Genomic DNA, 27,572 nt, shown 5'->3' on the forward strand with positions numbered 1-27,572 from the left:
TTCAATAAGAAGGTTCATTTTCAGTTTTTACAAACATCTTTCATCTGACTTGAGTAGATGACTATGATACTTAGATGTCATGGATTTCTCAGAACTGACATTAAGTTCATACTTGTTGTTAATTAAAAACTTTCCAATTAGCCTGGGAAATATCAGTAGCACAATAATTTTTTGAAGTCATACTTTTCTTTGAATATTTTCAAATTGCACTTCTCCGTGTTCTCTTGCAAGATCTTAATATTTGCAATTGCTGTATGTAAAACAGCAGGTGCTTGTCTATCTCAAATAGCTAAGTGTATAGATTTTTAATCAGCTTATATTGATGAAGTGAAATTTAAATGAAACAAGGCATTTTTAGAAAGAGAATTTTGATCTGAGTACTCTATGTACTGTCAAATATTACTACCTTCATTATGGTACCATGTTATGATCTCGTAAGCACGTATGTGCGTGACCGTAGCTTAATGAGTTCTGATACAACATGGGGTTTAATTGCTTTGCCACCTGCACTTTTTTCTGTATCCAAAGTTCAGCATGAGTTGAGTTCACACTTAGTCTTTTAGCTTGGACAGTCTGCTCCATTTCGAGGGTTTTGAGCATTAAGTAGAATTTCTATTGTGGTTGCTGTTAAGTTTGTAAATTGGTGCCAGTGGCTGAAAAATTCTGGCCCCGTAGTTCTCTTTTGGAATCAGGAGAACTGTGTCTATTGGACTGTGTGGATCCGATGGCCTGGCACGTCAGACCCAAAGGAATACCAGGCTTTGGTTGACACTGACGCTCAATGCACGTTAATACCATCAGGACATGTGGGACCAGAGACTATTTCCATTTCTGGGGTGACCGGAGGGTCTCAAGAGTTGACTGTGTTGGAAGCTGAGGTGAACTTGACCAGGAAGGACTGGCAGAAACACCCCATTGTGACTGGTCCAAATGCCCCATGTATCCTGGGCATTGACTACCTCAGGAACGGGTATTTCAAAGACCCAAAGGGGCATAGGTGGGCTTTTGGAATAGCTGTTATGGAGACAGAGGCAGCTAAGCAATTGAATTTGTTACTGGGCCACTCAGAGAACCCTTCTGCTGTGGGATTGTTGAAGGTTGAGGAACAGCAAGTGCCAATTGCCACTTCAACTGTGCATTGTCGGCAGTACAGAACAAACGAGACTCTGTGATCCGTGTCCATAAGATGATTTGAGAGCTGGAGAGCCAAGGGGTGGTAGCAAGACCCACTCACCCTTCAACAGCCCCAGCTGACCTGTGCGTAAGTCTGATGGAGAATGGAGACTGACTGTGGACTGTTATGGCCTGAATGAAGACACCCCACCGCTGAGTGCCACTATTTCAGACATGTTGGAGCCCCAGTGCGGGCTGGAGTCCAAGACAGCGAAGTGGTATGCCACTACTGACATTGCAAATGCATTCTTCTCCATCCCTTTAGCAGCAGAGCGCAGGCCACAGTTTGCTTTCACGTGGAGGGGTGTGCAGTACACTTGGAACCGACTGCCCCAGGGGTGGAAACACAGTCCCACCATCTGCCACGGACTGACTCACACTACACTAGAGAAGGGTGAGGCTCCAGAACACCTGCAATATATTGATGACATCATCCTATGGGGAGACACAGCAGAGGAGGTTTTTGAGAGAGAAAATCCTCTAGATTCTCCTGGGAGCTCGTTTTGCCATCAAAAAGAGTAAGGTCAAGGGACCTGCCCAAGAGATCCAGTTCCCAGGAGTCAAGTGGCAAGATGGATGTCATCAGATCCTGACAGAAGTCATCGATAAGGTCACAGCAATGGCCCCACCGACCAGCAAGAAGGAAACACAAGCTTTTCTGGGTGCCATAGGTTTCTGGAGAATGCACATCCCTAAGTACAGCCAAATCGTAAGCTCTCTCTATCTGATAACCCAAAAGAAGAATGATTTCCATTGGGGCCTCAAACAGCAGCAAGCATTTGAACAGATTAAGCAGGAGATTGCCCACGCTGTAGCCCTTGGGCCATTCAGGACAGGACCAGACGTGAAAAATGTACTCTATTCTGCAGCGGGGGATAATGGTTATTATGTTGCTTATTGTATTGTGAGCAAGATTCCTCATAGTCCTTTCTATGAAGTCTTAAATGAAAACCCAGATAGACCTTGAACAGGTGAGAGCAGGCAACTCTTTGAATAGCCAGGAAAACTGATGGTAGAAACCAGAGCAGCTCCTTGTTCTCCGGGAGTTGTTCTGCCTGGGCCTTCCCCAGAGTCTCAAATCCATACAATCTTTTTTTTTTCCCACATTTTCACTGATCAGTTGTTCTATAGGAGGACTTCTAAGATTAGATACTACTCTTGATATTCGAAATATTAAGAAGCATCTTACGGTATTTGTGATTTTCATACCAGTTGTGTTTTCAGACACAGCAGATCACTTTGAATTGCATTCTAAGGAGGTTTTTGTTTTCTGTTGCAGAAGTCAGATGCTGTAAGAGTCACCACCTTCACTGGCTGCATGGGTGAAACCTTTCTAGACAGCAAACCCATAGGACTCTGGAATTTCAGGGATATTGAAGGCGACTGCAAAGGGTGTGCTGTCAGGTAGGTAAAGCACTGTTTTTCATCTCCTTTGGAAACCTGTCATTACATTTGGTGGTAAGCATCAGGAATTTCCACAGCAGCCATCAAGGTCCAGTCTGTATGCAACAGAAGTTAGGTTGCAATTACACCAAATGTGGTCAATGTGTTATCAGAAGTAAGACTGATGGTGTAAGACTGCTGTAGCAGTGCTGTGATGGAAAGATTTCTCACAACCGATAACCAGGATTAGTCAAAGCATGAGAGAGCATGAGAGGCATAGTGGGATTGAGTCTGGCTCATAGACAGCTGTGTTGTGGGTGCCTGCACCTCTTACACAGCATGAAGCAGAGTCAGGTGCCTCAAGGTGACTTTCACAGTGTAGAAAGTAGAGACCTCCACAACAGAAAGGTGTTTCCATTCTCAAAATATGATGGGAAATCCTATTCCTGTCTGTGACCTTGTAGTTGCAAGTAGGTTAAATGGCCCATCCAGGCAGGACCAAGTTTCACATATATAGGCTCAGAACTCTGTTTGGGAATTTTAAAACAAGTTAATTCCTTTCCTGATGCAGCCTTGTCCTCAGAGAGCTGCGATCTTCATTCCTCTTTCTGACCAAACTTATCTCAAACACTTTGCTGTGTCATTTCTCAGCTTCAAGAGCTGAAGACCCTTATACAGAGGCACCATCTGATACGACAGCACAATCCAGGCCTGGGAATGATCATGTAAAAAGGATAGACTCCACGTCTCTCACATATTCACAGTGACCCTCTGCATGAAATCAGTTCTAATCTCTTAAATGTTCCTGTTTGTAGTGAATTTGGCAGTCTTAATGTTAGGTAAAATAGTTGTAGCCCCAGTCAGGGAAGTTAAGAGTAGGCAATTTTTCAAACTAGCAGCATAATTTTACATCCTGCTAAGGCTTAGCACTTTGAAAGTGTTGGAAATTCCAGTCATGAACTGAAACAATTTTGGAAGTACCAGAGGATTTCCTTGACTATAACTGTAGTAATAGTGTAGGTCTGCTTGCTTGGAGTGGGAGTGGTCGAGAGAGATTAAAAAAAAAGAATAGTAGATTGAAGATTTGTAGAAAACTGAATTACAAGCTTCCTTTTACCTTAACCCATTGTTCCAGTACCAGAAAGAGTCCTATTCTCCTGCAAAGTCTAGTTGCAAAACTGTTAAGTGCAGCTATGGAAGGTGAGAGGACTACATTCAAGACCCTTGCATGTGTTCCAAGATAAATGGGAAACATGCTCCTGGCCAATATTTCATATGTAGGTCCTGTGTTCAAATTCAGTTATGTTTGTGATTAAATCAAAAGCTTGCTGTCTTGCAGCTGTCTGATCTGTGTGACAGAAATGGACAAAAAGTCTATCATAAAATCATACCAACCAAATTCAAGGCCTGATCTTTCCTGTTTTGTAATTTTGGGAATGTCAAAAATTATGAAGGAATTGATTACGAGGTTTGTAAATCGTGGGTAAATAGAGAATCTAAGTTTCCAGGGTTTTAATTCTTGGACCCTCCAGAAGTTGTAAAATCAGTAAGAATAATGAAACCAAGATTTATTAGAAGATGAAAGAGTACTTAATGCTATTTTACACTGAGGAGTGCAAAATGAGTCATTACAGACCGTGAGATAGATGTATGTGACATATTCCTCTTCCATCTTCCTCACAGATGCGTTTTTGTGTTGGATAGCTGATGAGCTGACCTTACAGCTTTACTTGTCAGAACAGAGGTTTGATATGAAATCAAACCAAGTTCAGGAAGGCTCCCAAGACGTGTCCCCACACTCCCCTAGCCCCCCATTTTTTCTTTTAACCTCACAAGGCAAAGGAAAATGGTTGGTTTTGCCCCTTTTCAGCCCACAGGTGGCAGATGGTGAAGGGACGGTCCAGTTCGATGGTGACAGCTATGCCATGGTGAGCCGCCCAATTCGCTGGAACCCCAATATTTCCACGGTCATGTTCAAATTCAGGACCTTCTCATCAAATGCTCTGCTGATGTATCTTGCTACTGATGACTTGGTAAGAACAATCAGCTAACCTCTATACTCCTTACAGGTTTCATACCGTCTTTGCAGTGGCTGAATTAATCAGATTATGAAAACAATTAGTAATTTAATGTACCACTGTCTTGGTATGATGTTGCCTGGTGTGATGCTTCACTGCTGTCCAAGTGAAGACAATGTAATAGTGTGGAGGTTGACTACCTAATGTTTGCTGGCTGTGGAGCATTATGTTAAACTGAGGGGAATTCCAGCTTTTCTGAAATTATTAATTAATTTTCATTTATTGCAAATGTGAATCTGTGCAAACATTTTCAGTTGTGGTTGTGGTTGTATATTCATAGTTTAAATGAATAAAGAATATAGAACTCCTACTGATATGAAGAAATAGTTTGTGTGTAATGTGAGTGGCGTTAAAGAGGAACTGAATAGTGCCACAAACAGGATGCAATGGTGATCATATTTTTACAAGGTCTACAAATGGGGCCTTTTAGAGCTGAAATAGAGAATAGAAACATTAGTTATGAAGTTGTTCAAGATTTTTATTCATACACAGTATCATCGGATAATAGGAAGAAATTATTTATAAACACATCTATCCCGTTCTGAATAACCCATCTTCAGCGTCTCTGATCCAGATTGACTTGCATGACTGACTGGGAACAGAATCCTTTCCTCAGCCCTTTCACATGGGCCAGAAATTAGGTGCAGCAGTTCTCACCAATGTCTTGAAGAATTACTGAGAAGTCACTATTTTATAAAAAACGTGTTTGTTTAAATCAGTCTTTTCCAAGCACTTCATGCTAAATTGCACAAGTTTGTGGTGCACTGTTGGGAACTAGGTGAACTACCATCAGACCTTCGTGATGCAGTCATCATCACATTGTATACGAAGAAAGGAGTTAAATCAGACTGTTCAAATTACTGTGGTATTACTCTGCTCTCCATTGCTGGCAAAATCCTGGCAAGAATACTTTTGAACAGATTAATACCCACTATAGCAGAAGGAATTCTACCTGAAAGCCGGTGTGGTTTCAGAGCCAACAGGAGTACTACAGACATGGTGTTTGTTCTCAGACAACTGCAAGAGAAGTGTAGGGAATAAAGGTCTCTATGTAACCTTTGTTGATCTCACCAAGGCTTTTGATACTGTGAGCAGAAAAGGTCTATGGCAGATTTTGGAATGTTTAGGATGTCCTCCCAAGTTCCTTAAAATGATCATCTCACTTCATGAGGATCAGCGCGGCCAAGTCAGACATGGTGATGCACTTTCTGAGCCCTTTCTAGTTACCAATGGTGTGAAACAAGGCTGCGTTCTTGCACCAAACCTATTCACAGTCTTTTTCAGCAGGATGCTCCAAAGGGCCACTGCAGACCTCGATGATCAGGACGGTATCTACATTCGATACCGTACTGATGGCCTATTCAACCTAAGGTGACTGAAGGCCCACACTAAGACCTTAAACCATCTTGTCCGGGAGCTGCTTTATGCTGATGACGCTGCCTTTGTCACCCACAGAGAAGCAGCTCTGCAGCGTTTAACATCCTGCTTTGCAGACGCTGCTGAGCTCTTTGGGCTGGAAGTCAGTTTAAAGAAGACAGAAGTTCTCTATCAACCTGCACCTCAGGAAGTCTTCCATCATCCTCATATCACCATTGGCCAATCAGAGCTCAAATCAGTCCAGCAGTTTAATTACCTAGGTAGCCTCATCTCCTCGGATGGTAAGATTGACGGAGAGATAGACAACAGGTTAGCAAAGGCATATAGTGCTTTTGGAAAACTCCATAGAAGAGTTTGGCAAAATAAACACTTGAAGAAAAGTACAAAGATCAGTGTTTACAAAGCCATAGTGCTGTCTACTTTTTTATATGGTTCCTAATCATGGGTCATCTACCACCACCACCTGTGTCTCTTAGAACGCTTCCATCAACGCTGCCTCTGTACAATCCTAAACATCCACTGGTCAGATTATGTGACTAACATGTCTGGTTTAGAACAAACAGCAATCACAAGTATTGAGGTCATGTTGCTGAGAACACAGCTGTGCTGGCCAGGGCATGTCTCCAGGATGAAGGACCACTGCCTCCCTAAGATCTTGCTTTATGGTGAACTTGCCATTGGATGCCGCAAGAGAGGAGCCCCGAAGAAAAGATACAAGGACTCCCTGAAACAGCATCTCAGCCTTGGCCATATTGATCACCATAGCTGGCCAACTCTGGCCTCCAATCGAGAGGCCTGGAGACACACCATCTATAATGTTGCTGCTTCCTTTGAGAATGCATGCAGGATCACTCTCGAGGAGAAAAGACAATGCAGAAAGAACCGTACCTCGCAGAATATACCTCCTAAGGAGTCTTTCTGTCGTGCCTTTTGCAATCGGACACGTCTATCTCACATTGACCTTATTAGCCACCAGCGTGCTTGTAACAAATGTGGATAGAGCCTTTCCCAAATCTTCATTCGCGAAGCCTAGCCATGAGATCAAGGAGGAGGGTGCTCCTCCTGACTAACTAAAAGAAAAGCTGGCATTTTATTATGATAATGAAGTATTTGTGTAGTTTTTCTAATTAACTTTTGTAATTGAATATTGAAAGTATAATTAATGTAATTATTTTAGATGATCTTGTATCAGTATTATTAATTTATTTAGTTTTCTACAAAAAATTATATACTTGAATGTCTGAATAGCACTGGGAGCTGGACACAGTTTGTCTCTGAAGATACTGTCCCACTGTATAAAAACTTTGAGGATGCTCTTTCTAGTAATGCATGGATAGACTTGCCTAAGTATCTAGAATACTGAGTTTGTTAAATTTTACTCTGAGAAAAGTTGGAACTGCCATAAGTAAAATTATAATTAAAATTTCTCTGATACATTCACATTCTGGGTCATAGTTCCAGGCATTACTTAATGCCTATCATGCTATCCGGTTGCCTGGCTATTTGTTTTCCTCTTTGTATCCTGCCAGCTCCTTTTCTGTAGGTACTGGAGCGTATATCATTGGTCCAGTCAGCCATCACCAGTTCCTGCTTAGATACTGGTGTCAGTGGTTGGTGAAAATAAGAGAGTTCGTAGCTTTCTGTTGCTTCATTAGTACAGATTACTCCCTGGGAATCCTGGTAAAATGTGCCTATTTTACTATCTTTGCTATTCTTGTTTTCTGCCTTACGAGTATAAGTCTAGCTGAGGTATGTAGAAAATACTCTAACTATAGTAAAGATGTATCTTCAAAGCAGAGTATTAGTTACAGGTAGTTATAATATCTATTTCTATCTTCAATCCAACAAAAGAGAAGTACAGACATCCCATCAAAAATCCAGCTAAGTTGTTAGCAAAATTCCAGCTAAGTTATCAATTCAGAAGAGAATAAAAGGGGAGAAAAAAAACTTGTTGGCATCAAACTTTTGCATATTAGAATCCTGGGCAGTAAATGCCTACTTTTTTTTTTATTTTTAAATCTTGAAAAAAATTGTCTGATGTCACCTAGGACTAAAGAGTGTTTATTTAATGTCATATGCCTCTAACCAAAAAGAACAAAAGTCACTATTGTGTATCTAATCCTTTTCATTAACAGAAAGATTTCATGAGTGTAGAACTGAGTGGTGGACGGATAAAAGTCAGCTATGATCTGGGTTCTGGTACAGCTTCTGTTATCAGCAACCAAAATCATAATGATGGCAAGTGGAAATCTTTCACCCTGTCAAGAATTCAAAAGCAAGGTAAGTTTCTGTGATGTCAACACCATGACTTTCCCAGTTACCTGTACAGTACAGCTAACCATCTAATCACAGGGAAGATGTTGTGGGAATGATAAAGTTCTAATGATTTAGCAACTTCTTTTGTTTAGATTACAGATCAAATGGGTCTTTCTGGACAGGTAGCCTATTTTTCAGGCATAATTCTCTTATATAATTACAGAAATTGTATTCTAAAATTCTTCTGGGTGGGAAAAAAAACAAACCTTTTCATCAGTTCCCTGATGTTGTTCCAAATCATGAAACACACCAGTGTGATTTTTGTTAGGACAGCAATAGCTTTCATGCTATACAGTCCTCTCATGCTCAGCATATACTAAAGCACTTAAAAAAAGCAATGACTTTATTACTGATAGTACAGTACCTCAGTAGATGAACACAACAACTATTTTATATTCCCTAATGATATGTAGCGTGCCACTATCTCAGTCTGCAGGGAAAGAACCTCAGTCTGCAGGAAAACAACTGGGAACATCTCCAGAAATTCTACTGATTCTTTAATCAGTTTGCTGGTGCAAAATGTGAAGTGGTGGCATTTGATAAGATCACAAAGAATGCTGGCTACCATTGCTGGCAAACCCCTTTTTTTGTTTATAATCTAATTATAGGGCTGATATAATCTTACCTGAGACAAATTAATTTTAATTATGACAACTGTGGCATATTCTGTGCCTTTGTATTCTGAAGTTTCTCTGCATTCTGCATCTACAGAGTCACCATGAGCCACTGAACACACTCCTCCTCCTCTCCCCCCTGCAGTTCCAACTCTCTACCTGGCCTTTATACCTCAAACACAGTCCCTCTCCCTTGTCATTTGGCTGAAGTAAATTTGGGAGCTGAGACAGTGACCAAAATAATTTAGAGCTCTCACTCACAGATTTGCTGCACATTTAGAGGAGGAATGCTTTATTGCTAGCCAGTTATATTAGTTCATATTTAACTCAGGAGATATTAAGATAAAATACAATGTTACATAACTGTAGTTTATTAATAGCATTCAAATATCATGTGTTTATAAAGAGGATACAGGTCTAGTAATGAAAGGAAAATTAATCTGGTTTTGGTAAGGTACAGCAGGAAAGTCTCTCCCACATTCAATTCTCAAGGAAGGAAGGAAGGAATCCTTCCTTTTCATCCCTGTGGTAGAACATCCCTATCTTTCTTGGGGACTGCTCAGCATTTTTCACTGAGTCTCATCTCTTTTACTGAACTTTATATTATTTATTAATCCATACATAAAAATATACATGGAACAAGCACTTAAATAAGATGGTTGTGTGTAGCGCATCACTGACTCCAGACTGAATTAGACATGACAGCAACTAACTACTTTGGATGTGAAAATGGTTGAGTGACTGATCACCAATCTCTAAGGCACATAATGACAATGCTTAACCAAATTTTACAGTAAAAAATCCTGTTCAAGTGGCAGTCTTTGGACTGAGATCACAAATTAGACATAAAATGATCTCTTCTGTCTCGACTCTGTCCTGAAGTGTTAGCTCCAAAGCCCAGTGACACAAAGAAGACACCAAACTGAAACAGGTTTAGAGAATATATAAAAATAAAGGATACAGAACTGCTATAGTTATTCAGGTTGTTATGGAAACAGAGAAAAGTGCAGGTCTCTTCCCCTGCCCATAATTACACAATGTGGAAATCCAATATCTTAATTGCAAAATACAGCCCTCCTTGCCTCTCCCCTCACTTGCTAACCCTCCAAATATTTCTCTGTTGGTTTCTTACATTAAGACATCATTGTTCATGTCTAATATTTTGAAACTAATCTGAAATTTCTTTTAGCCAATGTATCAATTGTAGACATAGACACCAATGAAGAAGAGACCATAGCAACAGCTTCTACAGGCAGCCACTTTGGACTCAACTTAAAAGCGCATGAGAAAATATATTTTGGGGGGTTGCCAACCCTGAGAAATCTAAGGTAACGTGGCTCAAACCAATTTCTTCACCTTTGATAAGGGAATGTAAATACACTGTAATCTTATTCTCTGTATTTATTTCTCAAGTTCACTTGCAATGAGTGATGAATTCCCAATATATATTGCCACAGCAGATGATGCTTTATTTGCATATGTTATGTATTTCAGTGTGTTTCACACAGCTCACCTTACACAAATACAATGGAAATAACAGTAGCAGTGCAGTACGTCTTTGTGATACTGTGCAAGAATCGTGATGTAGCTGACTTTTTAAGTATTTTTTATTTGATGAATAGAATTTGTCGCTGCAGACTTATAGAAATGGCTCTATACCTCAACAAAATTAAGGACAAGTGTTTATCTTGTGCATGAGTAGAAAAATTGAGCTACTCCTCATGGAATTACTGTTAAATGAGTATCCCTGTTTTGCATAATCAATGTCAGTATACTTTAAATATGTATTAAAATATTTTGTTTAGATATCGTTTAACATTATTTGTAGACTTAGGTTCCTGAACTCCTTAGGTAAAATTCTTCCTATATTCAGGACTTAAAGTATATGATAAAATATTCTTGATATATTTAATGTAAATAGAATAAAGTATGACAAACTTTTCCCTTCAGAAGTCTGATCCTGAATTTCTTACACAAATAAAATTCCCAGTATTTATTTTTTAAATATTGCATGGTGTTATTCATAAACTTTAACCTCAACTTCAATAAACTAAAGAAATGGGATAACAGATACTTGAATTTAGTAACTTTATTACATGTCTTTAAATAGACCAAAACCTTACTTAAAGCTTAAATGAATATTCAGCAGTTTTGCAATGACAAGAACAAGAGAATTCTGTGCTACCATGAACAGATGAGCAACACAGAAACAAGCCCATTAATCTATGTCAGCTTTAACTACATGGCATAATGACGGCCTTGAACTGGTCTTGTGCACAAGGAACTGTTGTGATTAGTCCACAGACTGTTCTGTAACTAAAAGAATGGACATATTTGTTAATTTATTAGAATAATAACTGACCTCTGATGTCAAATCACCCAGCAATAAAAAGATCTAAGATCTATTTTAGTCATGAAATATAACACTATATTATGTAATTGTGAAATCACATCAGTGCATAACAAAATGTCTAGAGCCATTATCTTCCACTTCCTTTGTGGTTGCTTAAAAAATCAGTGTACCACAGCTACTTGGACCTGTGGTAACCATTTTGCCCGCGGCTATGATTCATCAGTGACTGAGGCAAGATGAATGTTATGGTAAATTAGAATCAAAAGTAGTGAAAAGGGGATTAGGGCAAAGCTGAACTACTGCAAACAATAGACGCTGAGGTATCCATGACTTTGTAATTACCAGGTCATGTCAGTTCTGCCAAATTCTTTTACGTGGTTTGCTTTTACTCGTAGCCAAGTATAGTAACAAATTATAAAAGCCCTCTGATATATTACATTTTAAGATAGCATTTTTGCAGAGTAAACCTGTTAATTGTTATATGTTGCTTGTAAATTATGAATATCTGCTTCACTGTGAAATGTTTGAACTTTGCTAATAAGCATCACAAAGTAACAATACAAGAATTATCATTTGCTACAATTAATTCATTTTTGTTGTTTTCTTCTTTTGTTTTTCTTTCTCACCCCAGTATGAAAGCAAGGTAAAAATAATCAGATTACTTGCATGACTTGCATGTGTCTAGTAAGTGCAGCTTGAAAGCACGGGCAGCAGCACAGCAGCAGCGTGTAGGCGGTATTTATACCAGCTGTTACACTAAGGCTCTTAGTTCAGTGAGCTGCTCCTGCCACAACTAGCAAAGCTGCTCCCAAGTGCTTAGCACTGTCATGTTACACGCTCTGCACACACCTACACAAGCAACTTTTATTTTCTTCATGCAGCTGCTTACTTCAGCTGAGTTTGTTGCCTCGGAAGAAAAGCTACAGCCAGCAGTATTGCTTTTGCTTCAACTTCCAGGCTGTAAGAGCAGTGTAAACCAATGTGCGGCATAGAGCCCTGTGCTTGGAGGCTGTTAAGTAATTACTGAGGAGAGTATGAAAGCGAGGGCCAGATTTTTGTGAAATTTACCACTTCTCAGTTTAAGAACAGGAGGATGAGTGGAAGAGAGGGGAGGTCACCTATTTCTGATTGCATTTTGAGTTTGCAGCTGTTTGTATCCATTACTTTCACTTTGATATGCTCAGATAAGAACTGAAATTCACTGTGTTTTGCAGCTTAATTCCTGGCTTGAACTGGAAAAGTGGAATTTCACCCCCATACCCCTGCCCTGACTGTGAGAAAGATTATTTCCTTCCAAGCTCTAGAAATTGTTTCTTGTTCTCCCTTTAAACTAATTCTAGCTTGGCCAAGGGAAAAAAAAAAATACCCAGATCTGAGTGAACTTGGACCTACTTTGGCATGTTTTGGAAAGGAACAAGGAAAAAGGGAAGACTTAAAACACTGAGCAAGTGTTCAGCGTTTGCAAAGAGATTGAACCAGATGTGACCCACTGTAGTCCCTTCCAACCTTACCCCTTCTGTGATTCTGTGATATGGGTTGGGAATTATAACAACAACTGCTTGTACAGAAAAGGATAAGGGCAATCTGTCGCTGGACAGGGCAGCAAGAGGGTAGTAACAAGAATGGTTTCTGGATGGCAAATACAGGAGACAATGGGCACCACTGACAACAGCAAAACTGTTTTGCTGCTGAAAAGATAAGTCCATAAAGGAACTAGAGAAGAGCTAGGGGAAAAAAAATGAAAAATGAAAGGTGACCATAACTACATAACTGTAAATAAAGCAGCATATGGATCATTTTAGTAAACCAGATGCTCACTTTAACTTATGTAGAGGATACTAATTTGCCAGAGGATACATCAAGCTTGCTAGGATGGTTATAATGCAAAGAATAACTTTCAGTGCCAAAAGGTGCAGTTGATTAGTATCTATGCAAAACGGGTTTATTTTGTAATTAATATTCTTTAAATTTTTTTCTTTTTTTCCAGGGAGCTGAAATGTTTGTTGCTTCACGATTTCTTCCCCCTCCCTCCTGCCTCTCCCCACCCCACCCCATTTTTAACTCATTTAATATCCAAATTCATTTTTCTTCCTTTGAGCTGTTCATCTTTTTCAGATATTCTAGAAAACAGTCATGGGTAATACTGTGAGTGAATTAACTAGTGCTTTTTTGCTTTTTGGATTTACTCTCCATAGTATGAATGGCAACATTTTTTTCTGAAGTGACTTTCTAAGGCTTTTCTTCTGGAAAGATGTTGCCAGCAGTTGTGGTCTCACTCTGGTGTTCCCAGGCCTGGGAAATTATACTTTTACATTAAAGCATGATAGCTTTGGTGTTACATTCAAGGGGCTTCTAATTTCTTCTGTCAGCCAGCTGATGAGTCAGACATGGAACTTGAATTCTGTTATAATATTTTCCTTTTCTGGATAGATTGTTACATTCTGTAACAAACCCAAGTGTTTTGTTTTCTTTAACTACCTGAGAAAGTCAAGTGTATTGCTGTGTCGTAAGAAAATACGCAGCAGTTTTCATAAGAAAGATTCTGGGAATATAAAATACATAGAAAAAATATTTGTATGCTGTTAAAGTTCCTCTTTCATTAGGATCTAGCATGCAAAAAGAGGAATGAAACTTGTCTTCCAGTTCAGGTCTCTCCTTACTGTTATGATTTCCTAGCTTGCATCTTTCCGCTTTGCCTAAGGAACAACAATTTCCTTATTTTATAGCTCACTGCATTTTAACACCAGAGGTGACAGCACTCCTTTACCAAAGGAAAAAAAAAAACCAACAACCCAGAACCAAACCAACCAACCAACCAATCAAAAAACCTAAAGAAAAGAAAGAAAAAATGGAAAAGGGGACTGTTGTCAATTTGAGATAAGATGAATCTCCCATTACAGCTTTGAGTGATGCAAAGCAGAGTGCAGTATGTGCTGATAGATGGTAGAAGGCAGCATTTGAGTGTATGTGGTTAGTTAAGATAAAAATCAAGCATCTGTGCATCTGAAAGTGTATGTGTGTGTGTCTGGCTGACTGTGTTCTCCCTAATCTGTATTTTTGAAAACACATTGTACTTCTAAATGTTTTTTAGGCCTGAAGTGAACTTAGAGAAATACACAGGCTGCCTCAAAGACATTGAAATTTCAAGGACACCATATAATATACTGAGTAGTCCTGATTTTGTTGGTCTAACCAAAGGATGCACACTGGAGGTTAGTCTGAGTTCCATGTATTTTGGCCTTAATGGGTATAAATGTTTTCTGGTTTCTGATTTTATGGCATAATAGATTAATTGCATAAGGCATATTCCTTAAATAAGAATCTAACAAATAGGAATCTAACCTGAAAATCCAAACAGTTATATTAAAGAGAAAGAAATAATAAGTCCTTCTGATCAGGAAGTAGACCAGTTTTCCAGATCCTAACTTCTTGGACAGTATCCCAGGCCAGTTGTGATCTCCCTGTCCCTAAAGGGTAGGATTTTCTGAACTGTATAGCAGTGATCTAGTTTTGTTTCAGCTGACTAAAATGGGCATTATTGAAATTAATGAAGGTAGTTACTGACAGCATTGCAAAAGCTAAAAAATTGTGATGCACATAAAACCCAAGGATTAAATTATTTTTTAAAATTTTTATTATAAAGTCGTTCACTACATAAAACCTGAGGTATGAGCACTTCGTATTATGAGTTACCACTGAGCTGGAAGGCACATTTCTTACCTATCATGAAGAATGTGCAAAATCGATGTTATTTTAGCTTTAAATACAACTCAGGACCATTTATTTTCGATTATTGCTGCTTACAATTAGCAGCCTTTCAATGAATATAGAATTCAAGGAATGTGATCTGAAATTTGGGAGAGAATGTAGTAATTTTCCATGGAAAAGAAAAGTCTTCATATATAAAAAATACTTCCAGTAACACTTGTCTCCCAATAAATAGTTAGTATTTCTTCTCTGGAAATCTGTACTAGTTTTAGCAAGCAGATGTTCCATATCAGATATCACTACAGTAAATCCAAATAAGTTGTTGTTAACCTGATGCTCTTCAAACATTTTTTTTTTCTACAAAACATTAAAAGTTTCCTTCAGACAGTAATTGGAACTTAGCCAGGCCAAAATAAAAATGAGGGCTCTATTTTTCTTTGTTTATCCTTTGTAGCTCTGGCCCTCATCAGAGCAAAAAAGGACACAACAGTAGGACTCTCACACAGGATATTAGACAAGATGGATTTGTTATGAGATCCACATTTTAAGATTTCAAGTTTGTGATAAAGCTAAACTGTAAACAAGCAGGTTGCTCAAATGCTTTTAAATCTTACAGATTTGGTTTCAGCAAAAATTTGCTACAGAGGTACATGTTTGTTTTCATTTACTGTAGATTTTTATGGAATAGGAAAGAAGGATAGTTGTGTTCATTTTCTTCTGTTGCTATGAATCTTAGAAAGTACTTTACTTTTCACATAATTTTATAACACTTGAGGTTTCAGAGTATGAAATCTAATTGGATTAATTATTTTGTTGGGGAAAGAAATACAATATTCCAAATGTACAAAACAAAATATGTAGGAAAATTAAGAGGAAGTGAAGTAAGTGTAAAAGATAAAGACTGATATGCACTCAGTTTTTTAAATGTCCTCATATTTCAGAGAAAGGTGAGCACCACCAGCAATGATTTTGTGTGGCATAATCTCTTCTCTAGACCTGAAAACAGTTCTGCTGTACTTAAAAAATTGTATACTACTTTAGAAAAAGTCACTTTTCTATAGACTGGTCTTCCACAGCTAGAATAATACATAAATTGGCAGCAATGACAGAAAATCTTCAGGTGTATGCATTGATTTATTATTTGATGACATATTCTACTCTTTAAATTGTGTTAATGGATACCAATGTCCAAAGACTTGGGCCATGTGCAACAAATGCTTCATTCATGAGTCTAAGTAATAAAGAAAGCAGTGGTTCTTAGTGAAGTAACAATGACTGATAATTGAAAAGTATCTTCTGGATATTTTTGACAAATAACAGAATCTAGTTTATTTTCATGTTGGCTGTTGTTACCTATTTTAATAATTCAAGAGAAAGGTCCAACTGTATTAACTAATGGAAAACATTCATATAAAAAAACCCACCCTTGAACAGTTATTTTTAATTCAAGAGGATATACTGACATAAGACTGGAACTTTGCCTTCCTGTAAGACAGGGTTTCAGAAATATGCTAATGATGCCAGATATAAACAGGTAAATTAGTGTTTGCACAACACTTTGAGAAGTAAATTGCTGTTTGTTATTACTTTCATCTCTTCACACTGGTTACATTTACATAGTTTATTCTTTTAGTTAAGAAATCTTCCTGTGTGTTCATACTCTTGCTTTTAGTTCTACTAATGACCTTTACTCTCCTTTTCTTCCTGCAGAACATTTATACAGTTAGCTTCTCCAAGCCAGGTTTTGTGGAACTGCAGCCTGTCTCTTTTGACATTGGCACAGAAATCAATCTCTCCTTCAGCACCAAGAATGAATCTGGGATCATCTTGTTTGGCACAAGTGGTACAATTGTCCCCCCCAGGAGAAAGCGCAGGTACACTGCAAGGAAAGCTGCCCCTCTGAGGAGAAAACGCAGACAGACAGGACAGGTATGAGGAACCTAGCAAAAGATAAAGAAAACCCAGAATTTTACTGAGATTCCACTTGGTTTGTTTTAAGACATTGTCAGATATTCATAATTAAGTTAAAATTCAGTGCTTGGCAATAAATGATTTCTAATGCTATCCTTTATCTGATGAAGAATCTGGTAGAAGCTCAGAATTATTTTTTTGCACTGGAGTAACTGTTTTTCTTACAGATTCACAGTTAGGCATCCATTGCTTGTTGCTAAGCAGCAGATTTTTTTTTAATCACATTCCATGTTGGTTTTTTTAACCAAACCTAAATAACCCTAACCAAATCTCATTCTGAGGGCTACTTATGCACTATTAAAGCTTAGAAACTCTGTCATTCCTCTTCATAGAGATATAAATGAGGATCATTCTAATTCCCCTGAGACCAAAAGAGTAAAAAAAGAAGCTGCTGAAAGTAGTGTAAGATAAGACTCTTGTTTGGGATCACTGCTGTGGGATATATGACTCAAGCACTCCAGCCTCTCCTTCTCTCCCATAAAATACAAATCCACAGTGTATAAATCCACAGTGTCCCAAATGACTAACTGATAGAAGTGTGGTTGCTGTTAGAAGTTATTCGAATCTTGATTAAATCTTGATTATAATCCTGACAGACATCCTATGGCAGCAATAAACAGAATGTTTTGATACTTTCTCTGTTCAGGACTTCTGGGAAATGATATTTCATTATTCTCCTTTTGGAGAATAATGAAATTTTGGAAGAGAGCTCTCAGTGACCTGTAGTAACACACTGCAGGAACAGCACATTGTAACGGCTCACCTGCATGACATTAACTTTAGGGCAGGGGCTCCTTTATCATTTCCCAGCTCCTCAGGTCACAGAAGTGAACATGACCACTTATTGCTATAGTAACTGGAGGTTAGATTCTGAAATCTACTACAATATGATATTGTTGCTAGAGTAACTACTGGCATGATTTGCCAGCCTCCAGACTCAGAACTCATGCTGAGATTAGTGCTATTCAGGCCTTGATGGGTTTAAGACCAATTATTGTAACAACAAAAACCAGAAGAATTGTGGGTTAGAAGCCTCCACCCTTCCCTGAACATGGGTATGCAGAGAGTTAAATCTTTTGTTGAAGATTTTCAGTATGACCTCCTTTTACCCATTCCTCATTACAAAAATGAATGTAGCAGCAGCAGCAGAACTGAAACAACACCGTCTTTTCTGTGGGTGAGCAAATTAAAAACCAGTGTAAGACAATAAAACATACACACTAATGTAAAACTAAGTGAAAGAATTTCTTTCCAAAAGCAACTTACCTTTTCATACCAACATATACATTGCAGGCCTACTATGCAGTGTTCCTAAACAGAGGTCGACTAGAAGTGCATATCTCCACTGGGATGCGGGATCCCCACAGAATCACCGTCAGACCAGAAGCTGGCGAGTTTCACGATGGCAGAGCACACTCCATCCGGATAGAACGAGCTAAAGGGTAAAAAATTCCTGGAAGTGCTACAGACCACACAGCACAGCTAATTCAGCAAAGCAAATATATTGATGTCTTTGGCAATCCATGTAAATACTTCTGCTGAGACAAAAAAACTAGTGTAATTCCATCATTATCCAAAAATTTTTAGAAGTAAGTTTCTGATAGTGTTTATTGTTCTGCAGAGCTGGGTTTACATGCTTTCCTAGGCTATTGGCCTGTTCCTCCAGAGACCTGTATTTGTCTGAATTGGCATCTTTAACCTTTTGATTCTTGGCAAATATCACTCTCAAGGAGAAATGACAATGCAGAAAGAACCGTGTCTTGCGGAATATACTACCTAAGGAGTCTTTCTGCTGTGCCTTTTGCAATCAGATATGTCTATCTCGTATTGGCCTCATTAGCCACCAGCGTGCCTGTAACAAATGTGAATAGAGCCTTCCTAAATCTTTGTTCGCGAAGCCCAGCCATGAAACAGCAACAGCATAGCAGCCTGTAGTCATTTTGAGATGCCATGTGCTGGTGTATGTACATGTGGTTACAGAAGTGCCCAGCTAAATATGGTAAAACAGTAAAAACACACAGTCCCACAGACATTCTCATTGGAAAATCCATCACAGACCTTCTCAGACCATGTTGTTTTAAGCAGAATTTCCCTTGAATTCCTTTGCCTTTTCTCAGACATTGTAAAAATTTCTTATTACTCTTCACCATTCAGAAAGTGATTAGAAACAGCACTACTATAGTGTGTAGGACTCAGGCAGTCATTCTTATTTATGGCCTGGAATAACCCTTCTTCCAAACAAGGTTTATTATGGACATTTGAACATACAAATTTGTGCATGTGGACATTCACTGGATTCATGTGCTATGCATAATGTTCTATGTTGTTTAAAAAAAGTCAGAAAGAAGACGTGACGTCCAGCATGTTACACAATGCACTTATCCTAGCACACTGAAGACTAAGCTTCACCCTCTTAACACCACGGCACTGAAACCTTCTTGAGCAACAGTTCCCATCTGTCTAGTCCCGAGGTGCCCTTCTGTCCTCTCTGTAATTTGCTTTCCTTTGTTTTGTCCTTTATCAGTATAATTTTCTGACTGAATTTCTATTGTATTGTTAAAAAAACCCTTGTAAATAATACCTTCAGACAATATGTCTCCTCTACTTCAGTGACTAGATTAAAGTCAAACCATAAATTCTTTGGGAGAAAAAGTTATTTTGGAAATGGATGACTACTTTTTGTGATACATTTTGTGCCACCGTGACAGAACATGAATATGCAGGTAATAATTAAAAGCTCTAAAAACAAAGTAAGTTCTTTTAAGTAGTGCTATAACAGGTACAGTAGCTTGACCTTGTTAGGATACATGTAAGGATACAATCAAGGCACAATTGTTGTACAATGCTATCCAGTGATGATGCTTGTTCAGACGAAACCTCTGCATTTTCAAAGAAGCTTTGTTACAAAACCAGTTGTCTGAACTCTGCAGTTTCTGTAACCTGAAATGGATGTGAAAAGATGTAAATTAAGATTAACCCTTCCCCTACTGATCACAAACTCAAGCTTTATTTTATTAAATATATGATTATATATTTTCGCTATTCAGTTACTAACATTTGTAATTATAGTTAAGGAAGAACATGGTAGTTCAATATAATTTTGCAGTTGACAAAAGTGAGGTTATTTGCCAGAAACTGATTGGTCAGCCAGTGGTGCTCTCCTTCAGAGGCTTCTACATTCCTCTGTTCAACCTTAACAGTATCTTCTATGGGACTGCATTGTCTTTGACTTGTGCCATGTGAATTACTCATGGAAATGAATTATAGCACCTCTATCAGTACATGGTGGACAATCAGCAATTTTCCTACTCTGCTGTCTTTCCCAGAAAAAGCTTGGTTAATCCTGCAATCAGAGCAGACTGTAGCAGTGCTTGTGTCTCAGCAAGAAGATAACTTGTACAAACTGGTAAATAAGGAGTCCAAACAAAATGTGACCCTGTGATATTCCCATGCTGCTGAGCTCTAGATGATTATATCTACCATCATTGTACAGCAGGCTTGGCCCTTACTGTGTCAATGTTGCCCACACCACAAACACTTCTTCCTATACAACTACAGTCTGGTATTGTCACCCCTCCACAAAACAATTCTGCCAGGCTTTGTCAGACAACTAGTAAGGAAGCACAGCAGTGGCTGAAAACCCTCTAGTGGTTAATATGCATTTAATATGAGCTGCTAAGTACATAATTTGAGTTGCTCAGTGTTACAGCTGGTGTAGGAGTAAATGGGGCCTACAAAGGGGTAATTTCAATGCAAGCAATACCCAGAGTAAAATATCTATTTCTTTGTTTTCAAATCTTTTTCACAGGATGTTCACTGTTCAAGTTGATGAAGACAAAGTCCAGACTCAGAGGTTGCCTTCAGACCAGCCCATCTCTGTTAAGAAACTCTTTGTGGGTGGTACTGCTTCTCAGTTTCAGACTGCACCTCTCAGAAACATACCACCATTTGCGGGCTGTATATGGAATCTTGTCATTAATGCCACGTAAGTCTCACTGATACCAACAAACATCCAGTTAAGAAGGTCTTGGCAGCCAGAAGAAAGTTCATTGTTGCAAGGAATCATACTAGCAGCAAATCCTAGGATATGATCTGTTTTCTTTTAACACCCTTCCTTTTTTTTGTCTACAATATACTCTCCAAAGGCTATACAATAATTAACTGTTTTACAGACAAGCCAACACTATTTTTCTATAAAATCAGAGAAATTCAACAGTAACACTGCAGTAAGATGTGCATCCGTGATAGATATTTATGATGTACTGTAACACTATTTTAAGTAAGGTTCACCTCCAAGAGTATACAAATTCTAAGAAGCACCATGGGAATCAATTTGCTTTGTGGAAAGTGAAGTAATCTGGAAGGAACATTTAGGTACAAAGAAAGGGAATGGTGAATAAAGTAAAACCTCTATAGAAAGTTCCAGTGTAAATCTTTCTTTCAAAAATCTGAAGTACCTAAATTAGGGTCTCATCACCCCACACTCCATCACTGTATATCAGAGGACTTCTCCACAATGTGATTGAAAGTACCTGGGCTGGTAAAGCTTGACAAGGAGGATACCTGTCTCTCTGCACTGACTATAGGAAGGAAAGCCAGTGCTATGATCGCCTCTAATTTAAGTGTTCTGCTTCTGTACCTGTACCTACCTTTACAGGGTGGGATGAATCCTGGCTTTTGTGTCCTGTGCAGTGAAATTACACTACAGCAAATAACTATTCTTTATAAATTGGTAGTAAAAAGGCAGAAAAAGTAATAACAGACATCAATTTCTTTGTGTGTTCTCAGCCCCATGGACTTTGCTCAACCCATGTCCTTCGAAAATGCAGATATTGGCCGATGTCCCACTCTAGAACCAGAGGTTAGGCCACCTGAGGATGAAGATAAACCCACTCGTGCAACAGTCATCATCCAACCTGAACCAGACACTGATGGGGAGAAAGAAGGACCAAGGATTCCTTCTGCTTCTCCTCCTCCAACACCACCTCTGTCTTCAGCCCCTGTAAGTGTAGGTCACTTCAGTCAGGTAAAGTTTTAAAAGTTTGTTTTTCTGAGCAAAATTGAAGGGTGAGCCATAAAGAATAATGGAACACTTTGTCACAAAAATAGTAACAATTCAACATGATACTGTAAAGGCAACATCTTGTTGCAGGTCAGTAAAACCTGTGGATAATGGAAAATTAGTTGATCTCATTTGCTTGTATTATCACGACAGCGATTTAAAGAATGATATAGCATTAGAATTCTCTTTGGCTTGCATGCTTAGCCATAAACCCTTACACCTCAGGATGTAACCCAACCAATATCTGCTTGGGGTTGAAAGGAGAATTTTCCTATGGGAAATCTGTGTCATTATGATTTTTCGTGCTGTTCTCTGATGTGCATAATAACAACCATGTTAGTGACAGGATGAAAAAAAAGGTAAACCAGGAGATCTGTTCGATATGGCAACTCCTCCACTGCTATTTTATAACTTTATTCAGGAGACTTACAAAATGAAACTCCATCACTACTAAATTGAGGACAGCTGTTGTTATCAGTAATCTTAAATAGCTAGATAATAATAAGCAGCCTTATACAACAAAATTGAAGGAAGAAATTTCTTCTGTCACAAGTGTAGTAGTTTTGTAAGTTGATACAACATTTTACTGTCCAGAAAATATATGCTTAGATATCTGAATATTAAACTGAATAATATATACACTGGAAGATATTATTGGTGGAAAAAGCCTTTGCATGTTGTTGAACCTGCATACAACCCACAGGTTTATGCAGGCTCTAGTTAAGTATGAGTGAGGTTTCCAAAAAGTGTGAAAAAACTGCACATGCCCAAGTTAGGAGCCTGTTTACACTATCAGAATTTACACTATCATAATAAGACAGTTTTGAGAAGTTAACAACTGTAATATTTAATATATAGCAAATACAAAGGAGTCAGTAATTTTGAAAATTTCTCACAGATTGGCTTCAGAAAATCTTTTAACCATTTTAGGTTAAGTTAAATCTTTGTTCCCGTTTCACACGTCCTCACTGACTCAACATTACAGAATACCAAATTTGTTTATATTGGGTTTTTTTGTGTGACTTAGAGATTAATATTATCAAGGACATGCATGAAGGACATTAAAAAAAACCCCAAACAGAAACAGTTGTGATTTTCAATGAGGCTGTAAGTCCATAAGTGAGAGACAAAGTAACCTGAATTCATTGCCACAGTCACTCCCAGTGAACACTCTCGTTTTCAGAATTCATATCTGGTTTTCCTTAGGAAGGATTTCTAAAATGGTACAAAAGTTGGTCCAAAACCCCTAACTCATTAAAGTAAATTTTGTATTTGAGAATCATGGCCACCTTCATTGTCCAGGTACATATGGCACAGATTTATCTAAAAGGACTTTTCTGAAGTGAAGTCTCGACATCACATGCAGCCATCTGTGTGCCTGGAAATGGGAGCCTTGGGTTCAACATAGGCAAGCTCCATCTTAGTTATTAAGGCTCCAGAGTTATAAATGTCGTCCTTTTAATGCTCTAGGGCAGCGATTTTGATTCGTTCCCACAAGGTGGAGTAGTTGTAGCACAAGGGTTGCAATGTGGTTTTGTTTGGAGCTGAAAGCAAATTTACTGTACAGTAAGGCTACCGTAGAAAGATAAGGAACCAGGCAACAAGGTAAAAGGATTGTCCAGTTTAATGGTCACTGTAGTGAAGGAATGTAGACATAATATCTCCTGATTAAGCCTAATAAACAAAACAAAACAACACAGAAGTGCATGAAAGAGCAAGTGCACACTTTCTTAGCCTATAAGCACTAACTTTTAAATAGCAAAATTGGAAGGAATAGATCTTCTCAATATTGGAAACTAGTTCCATTGTAACTAGGTGAGTTTTCTATATCAACATATCTAGAGCCATGGTATTTTGAAATAGAAATTCAAAATAAAGATCTAAATAAAACACTATTACTCTACTTCTCTCTTGGAAAAATTGAAACTGTGTTAGTATGTTGAAGACTTGAAAGTAATTTAAATAAGGCAAAGTTTTGGTTAGTTTACGTTCATATAATGTAAGTACATTCTCCAAACTATTTTTCGGGGGAATGTTGCAACAAATAAGTAACTACAGTGTGGTAAAGAGATAATATTCATATGGCAGTAAATGATACAGAATCTCAGAGTAGAAAGACTGTATATGCAAAATATACAGCAGAAAAAACTATTTGCACATAGTAGGCTTAAATAAAGTATCTGTTCTATTTAAGTCCTTTTAGGACTTTTTTTCTCCACTGTCCATCTGCATGAAAAAGGGGAGGGCAGTTTAATCCCAAATGAGAAAAAACCTACCCTCTACTAAAAGCAAGGCAAGATCAAAGAGTAGGACATTTGGGAAATAACATCTGTCACCAATCTGCTGCTCCTGCTTGCTATAGATGCCAGAATGTTTCTCAACATTGGGTAACTGCTGCTTCTGCCTCACATTGTTCACTGCTTCTCAGGATTCACTTGCCAATGAAATGAAGAGCGCCAGCATTACTTCTGCATTTGACTCCATGATGGTATTTTCCACTATTGCTTCATGCGTTACTGCATTGTTTTATTAACAGTATTTAGTGAACTCTTTGGACTGCTTCAATGCTCCCTTTTTCCACTAATTGCTTTCTTTGCAATTGCTAATACAGCAAATGAGAATGTGTGACAGTCCACCAGTGGGCTTTTCTGTTCCTATTTCCACTGCCAGACACACCTAGTTTCTTGACCTACCAGTCAAGTCCCTGACATCTGACAAGACTGAAGTAAAGTGCAGCTAAAGAGTTCAGTCTTGACACACTGATGGAATATGGAAGATTATTAAACAGCCAGGACACATTAAGACCATTACTGAAAATACAAAGCTGAGATATTTAAATACAGTCCAATGATCCACTTAGTGCACAGTCTTGTGAAGGCTGTAAAGCTGGCAGTTCTTTGATAGAATGAAGGCAGACACAGGCTTGTGAATAAAGTCTGGAAGATTTTTAAATATGCCCTAATGATTTTTCTTCCATTTAGTTTTTTTCCTTTAAAATCTTCAAATTTTAGCAAGTCCAAATGTTATTGAAAGTATTATATCCATAGCATTACTATTAACATAGTTGTTAAACTTCTAGATAAGCCTGCAAAGCTTAAAATAATTCAAAACTTTAACCCTGCATTATGGGAATATTATTTTTTTCCCTATTTGATGATTGCTGGAAGATGGATGTCACACATTCATAATTTCATTTGATCCTACTGAATTTTCCCTGGTTTTCCCCTTCATTGCATATTGATGTGTACTTGTCATAATGCATGGTGTTCTACTGTGTCATATTCAAACTAGAGCATTCATTTCATTATGGAAAACTAATTTTTAGAAGTGCTCTATACTTTCGTGAAGATCTTTGTGATGTGTGAAAACAAAAAATACAACATTACTGAATGAGTGAGAAAGGGAAAGAAATTTCCTCTTTGCAGCTGAAATCCCAATGCCTGAGTCACTCATGATATTTTCAAAATGTTTCACAGAAAGAACTATTTGAAAGCAAGGGACTGCACCTTGTGCTTTGCAGGTCCCTGCTGAGTCAGGGCTCAAATAAGAGACTGTCACCAACCCAAAATGATAGCAGACACAGTGCTTAAAAACAGAGCTTGCAGCTATCAAAGTTTGTTTTTTTTCCCAGCGGTATTGTCCTGATATTGTGTTTCGTTAGATCCTTTGAGTAGTTTCTTCACAATACTCTCAGTGGGAGGCAAAAGCTAGACATGAGTAGGAGCTGGTAATTACCATGGTCTCACATTGCCCCAGGCACCCCTATACAAGAGCTTTAGGGCCAGAGAGTAAAAGATCTAGTGAAATTAAAAAGAGAAAATTATAGTGGGCAGAAGATATTTTACCTTGCATTGTTGCACCACTTCAAGATTAATAGAGGTGGAACAGACAGGGAGGGGTTTCTTTCTTTATTCCCTGGGTAATGTGTCTACATTAGACAGCTCAGGGAGTTCAACAGTTGTTATGTCTATCCATCAGTTATTCAGATTCCCTTATTGTTTTGAGGGGCCTTTCAGCAGCACTGCAGAAAAGAACAGCACATTAAACAAAGATTACAGTTATAAAACAATATAAAGAAGTAAAATGGAGGACTCACTGAAAGGTGCAGGATCTGAAACTACTTTTAACTCATTATTTTTAAGGTGACTATATTTCAGGTCACCAACAAAGCTTAGCTTTAAAACTTAGATCTTGCTACATTTTTGTAAGAGGGCATCCTACTGTGTAAAACTCAGTCATGGGAGTTAAGAGTACACTGAGCTGCCTGGAAATCACTTAAGACTCTTGTAAATGTCCACTGATGGAAGCGTAAAAGCAGCGATGTTCGTATATTACTTTTATTTGCTTTTACAACTGGCTTAATGAGCTCTGCTTTTAAACCAAGTTCCTGTCATACTGCTTTATAACAGGGCCAGTCTCTCAACTAGGTAGAATATTCTGTCCTGAATATTGGAAGCTGGAAGACTCGCAGCCTATACACAGCTGAGACAGATAAAAAAATATGATGTTTGGATGATTGCTGTATATTTTGCAGGATTCCTGTGCTGCTGACATAGTACCATCCATTTTGGAAGGTGGAAAGCAGTTTGGTCTTTCAAGGAACAGCCATATTGCAGTTGCATTTGATGACACCAAAGTGAAAAACAGGTATGATTGTTTCAGCAATGAGTTTTGGTGGAATAATGTCAAAATAAAATGCCCCTCCTCATACTCTCAAAAGCATCTCCCAAAATTATGGACATAATCTGAAAAAGATCACATTCTATGACTAATTCATTTCATTAACCAAACCTAAAATAGCATTAAAGCGTGAAATCTAGGCAATGAAGTGCCCACCTAAGTAGCTGTCACAGAAACAGTTTTCCTCTTTCTTTGGGCACGCACAGATCCCAAATAGATTTTCAGAAAAACAAACAGAAGAATGTATCCATGTCATCCAACTGAGTTCATAGATTGCTTTCTCAGAAGAAAGTTTTTTTATTCAGTAACTTGATAATTTCTTTTAATAAGAAAAACTTTTTTCATCTTTCCTCCAGTAGTTAAGATCAAGCTTGCACACTAAACAGACATAATGACATCGGCCTCATAAAGTATAACAATATATACATATAGATGTTGACATGCAAAGGAATTCTGTGAACTGTGTATGAAAATGCAGCTATTTTCAATTGATTTGTGAAGCTATAACTTGTTAATTCTTCATTTTTTCTCTGAAGGCACGTGGTCATTAACAAATATGCCATGTCCCACTGCTAAGCACTTTTGTTACCTTATAGTTTACAAATCCATGAGGCTCACACTTATTTTTCCCTATAAAGATGTTGTACTGCATATTTTCACATACGCTAATTTTAGAAAAGTAGGAATGATCCTGGCCTGATCATTTTCTTGAAATGATTTTTCACATTTATATTATCAACTACTTTCAGGTACTGACTTCGCAGCCCAACTTGAGCTAGGTTAGTGATGTGTTGCCAGTACAACCTTAGCATCTAGAGAATCGAAATAATTTCTTCACAGTTCTTTGCTGTAGAGGA

General features: G+C 38.2%; 1 protein-coding gene across 2 annotated transcripts in view; it reads left to right on the forward strand.

Annotated features, from left to right (window-relative positions):
* Positions 1–27,572, forward strand: part of LAMA2 (laminin subunit alpha 2) — a 275,987-nt gene that overhangs the window by 237,582 nt on the left and 10,833 nt on the right. For both annotated transcript variants that reach the window (XM_027632844.1, XM_027632852.1), the window contains 11 exons: positions 2,453–2,577; positions 4,427–4,589; positions 8,147–8,291; positions 10,131–10,269; positions 11,926–11,937; positions 14,386–14,506; positions 16,713–16,931; positions 18,267–18,415; positions 20,782–20,958; positions 21,762–21,975; positions 26,570–26,682. In XM_027632844.1, the coding sequence (XP_027488645.1) occupies positions 2,453–2,577; positions 4,427–4,589; positions 8,147–8,291; positions 10,131–10,269; positions 11,926–11,937; positions 14,386–14,506; positions 16,713–16,931; positions 18,267–18,415; positions 20,782–20,958; positions 21,762–21,975; positions 26,570–26,682 (1,577 nt within the window). The remainder of the gene's footprint in view (positions 1–2,452; positions 2,578–4,426; positions 4,590–8,146; positions 8,292–10,130; positions 10,270–11,925; positions 11,938–14,385; positions 14,507–16,712; positions 16,932–18,266; positions 18,416–20,781; positions 20,959–21,761; positions 21,976–26,569; positions 26,683–27,572) is intronic.

This window comes from Corapipo altera, unplaced genomic scaffold (genome assembly GCF_003945725.1).
Source record: "Corapipo altera isolate COAL_440 unplaced genomic scaffold, ASM394572v1 2b, whole genome shotgun sequence".
Lineage (NCBI taxonomy): Eukaryota > Metazoa > Chordata > Aves > Passeriformes > Pipridae > Corapipo > Corapipo altera.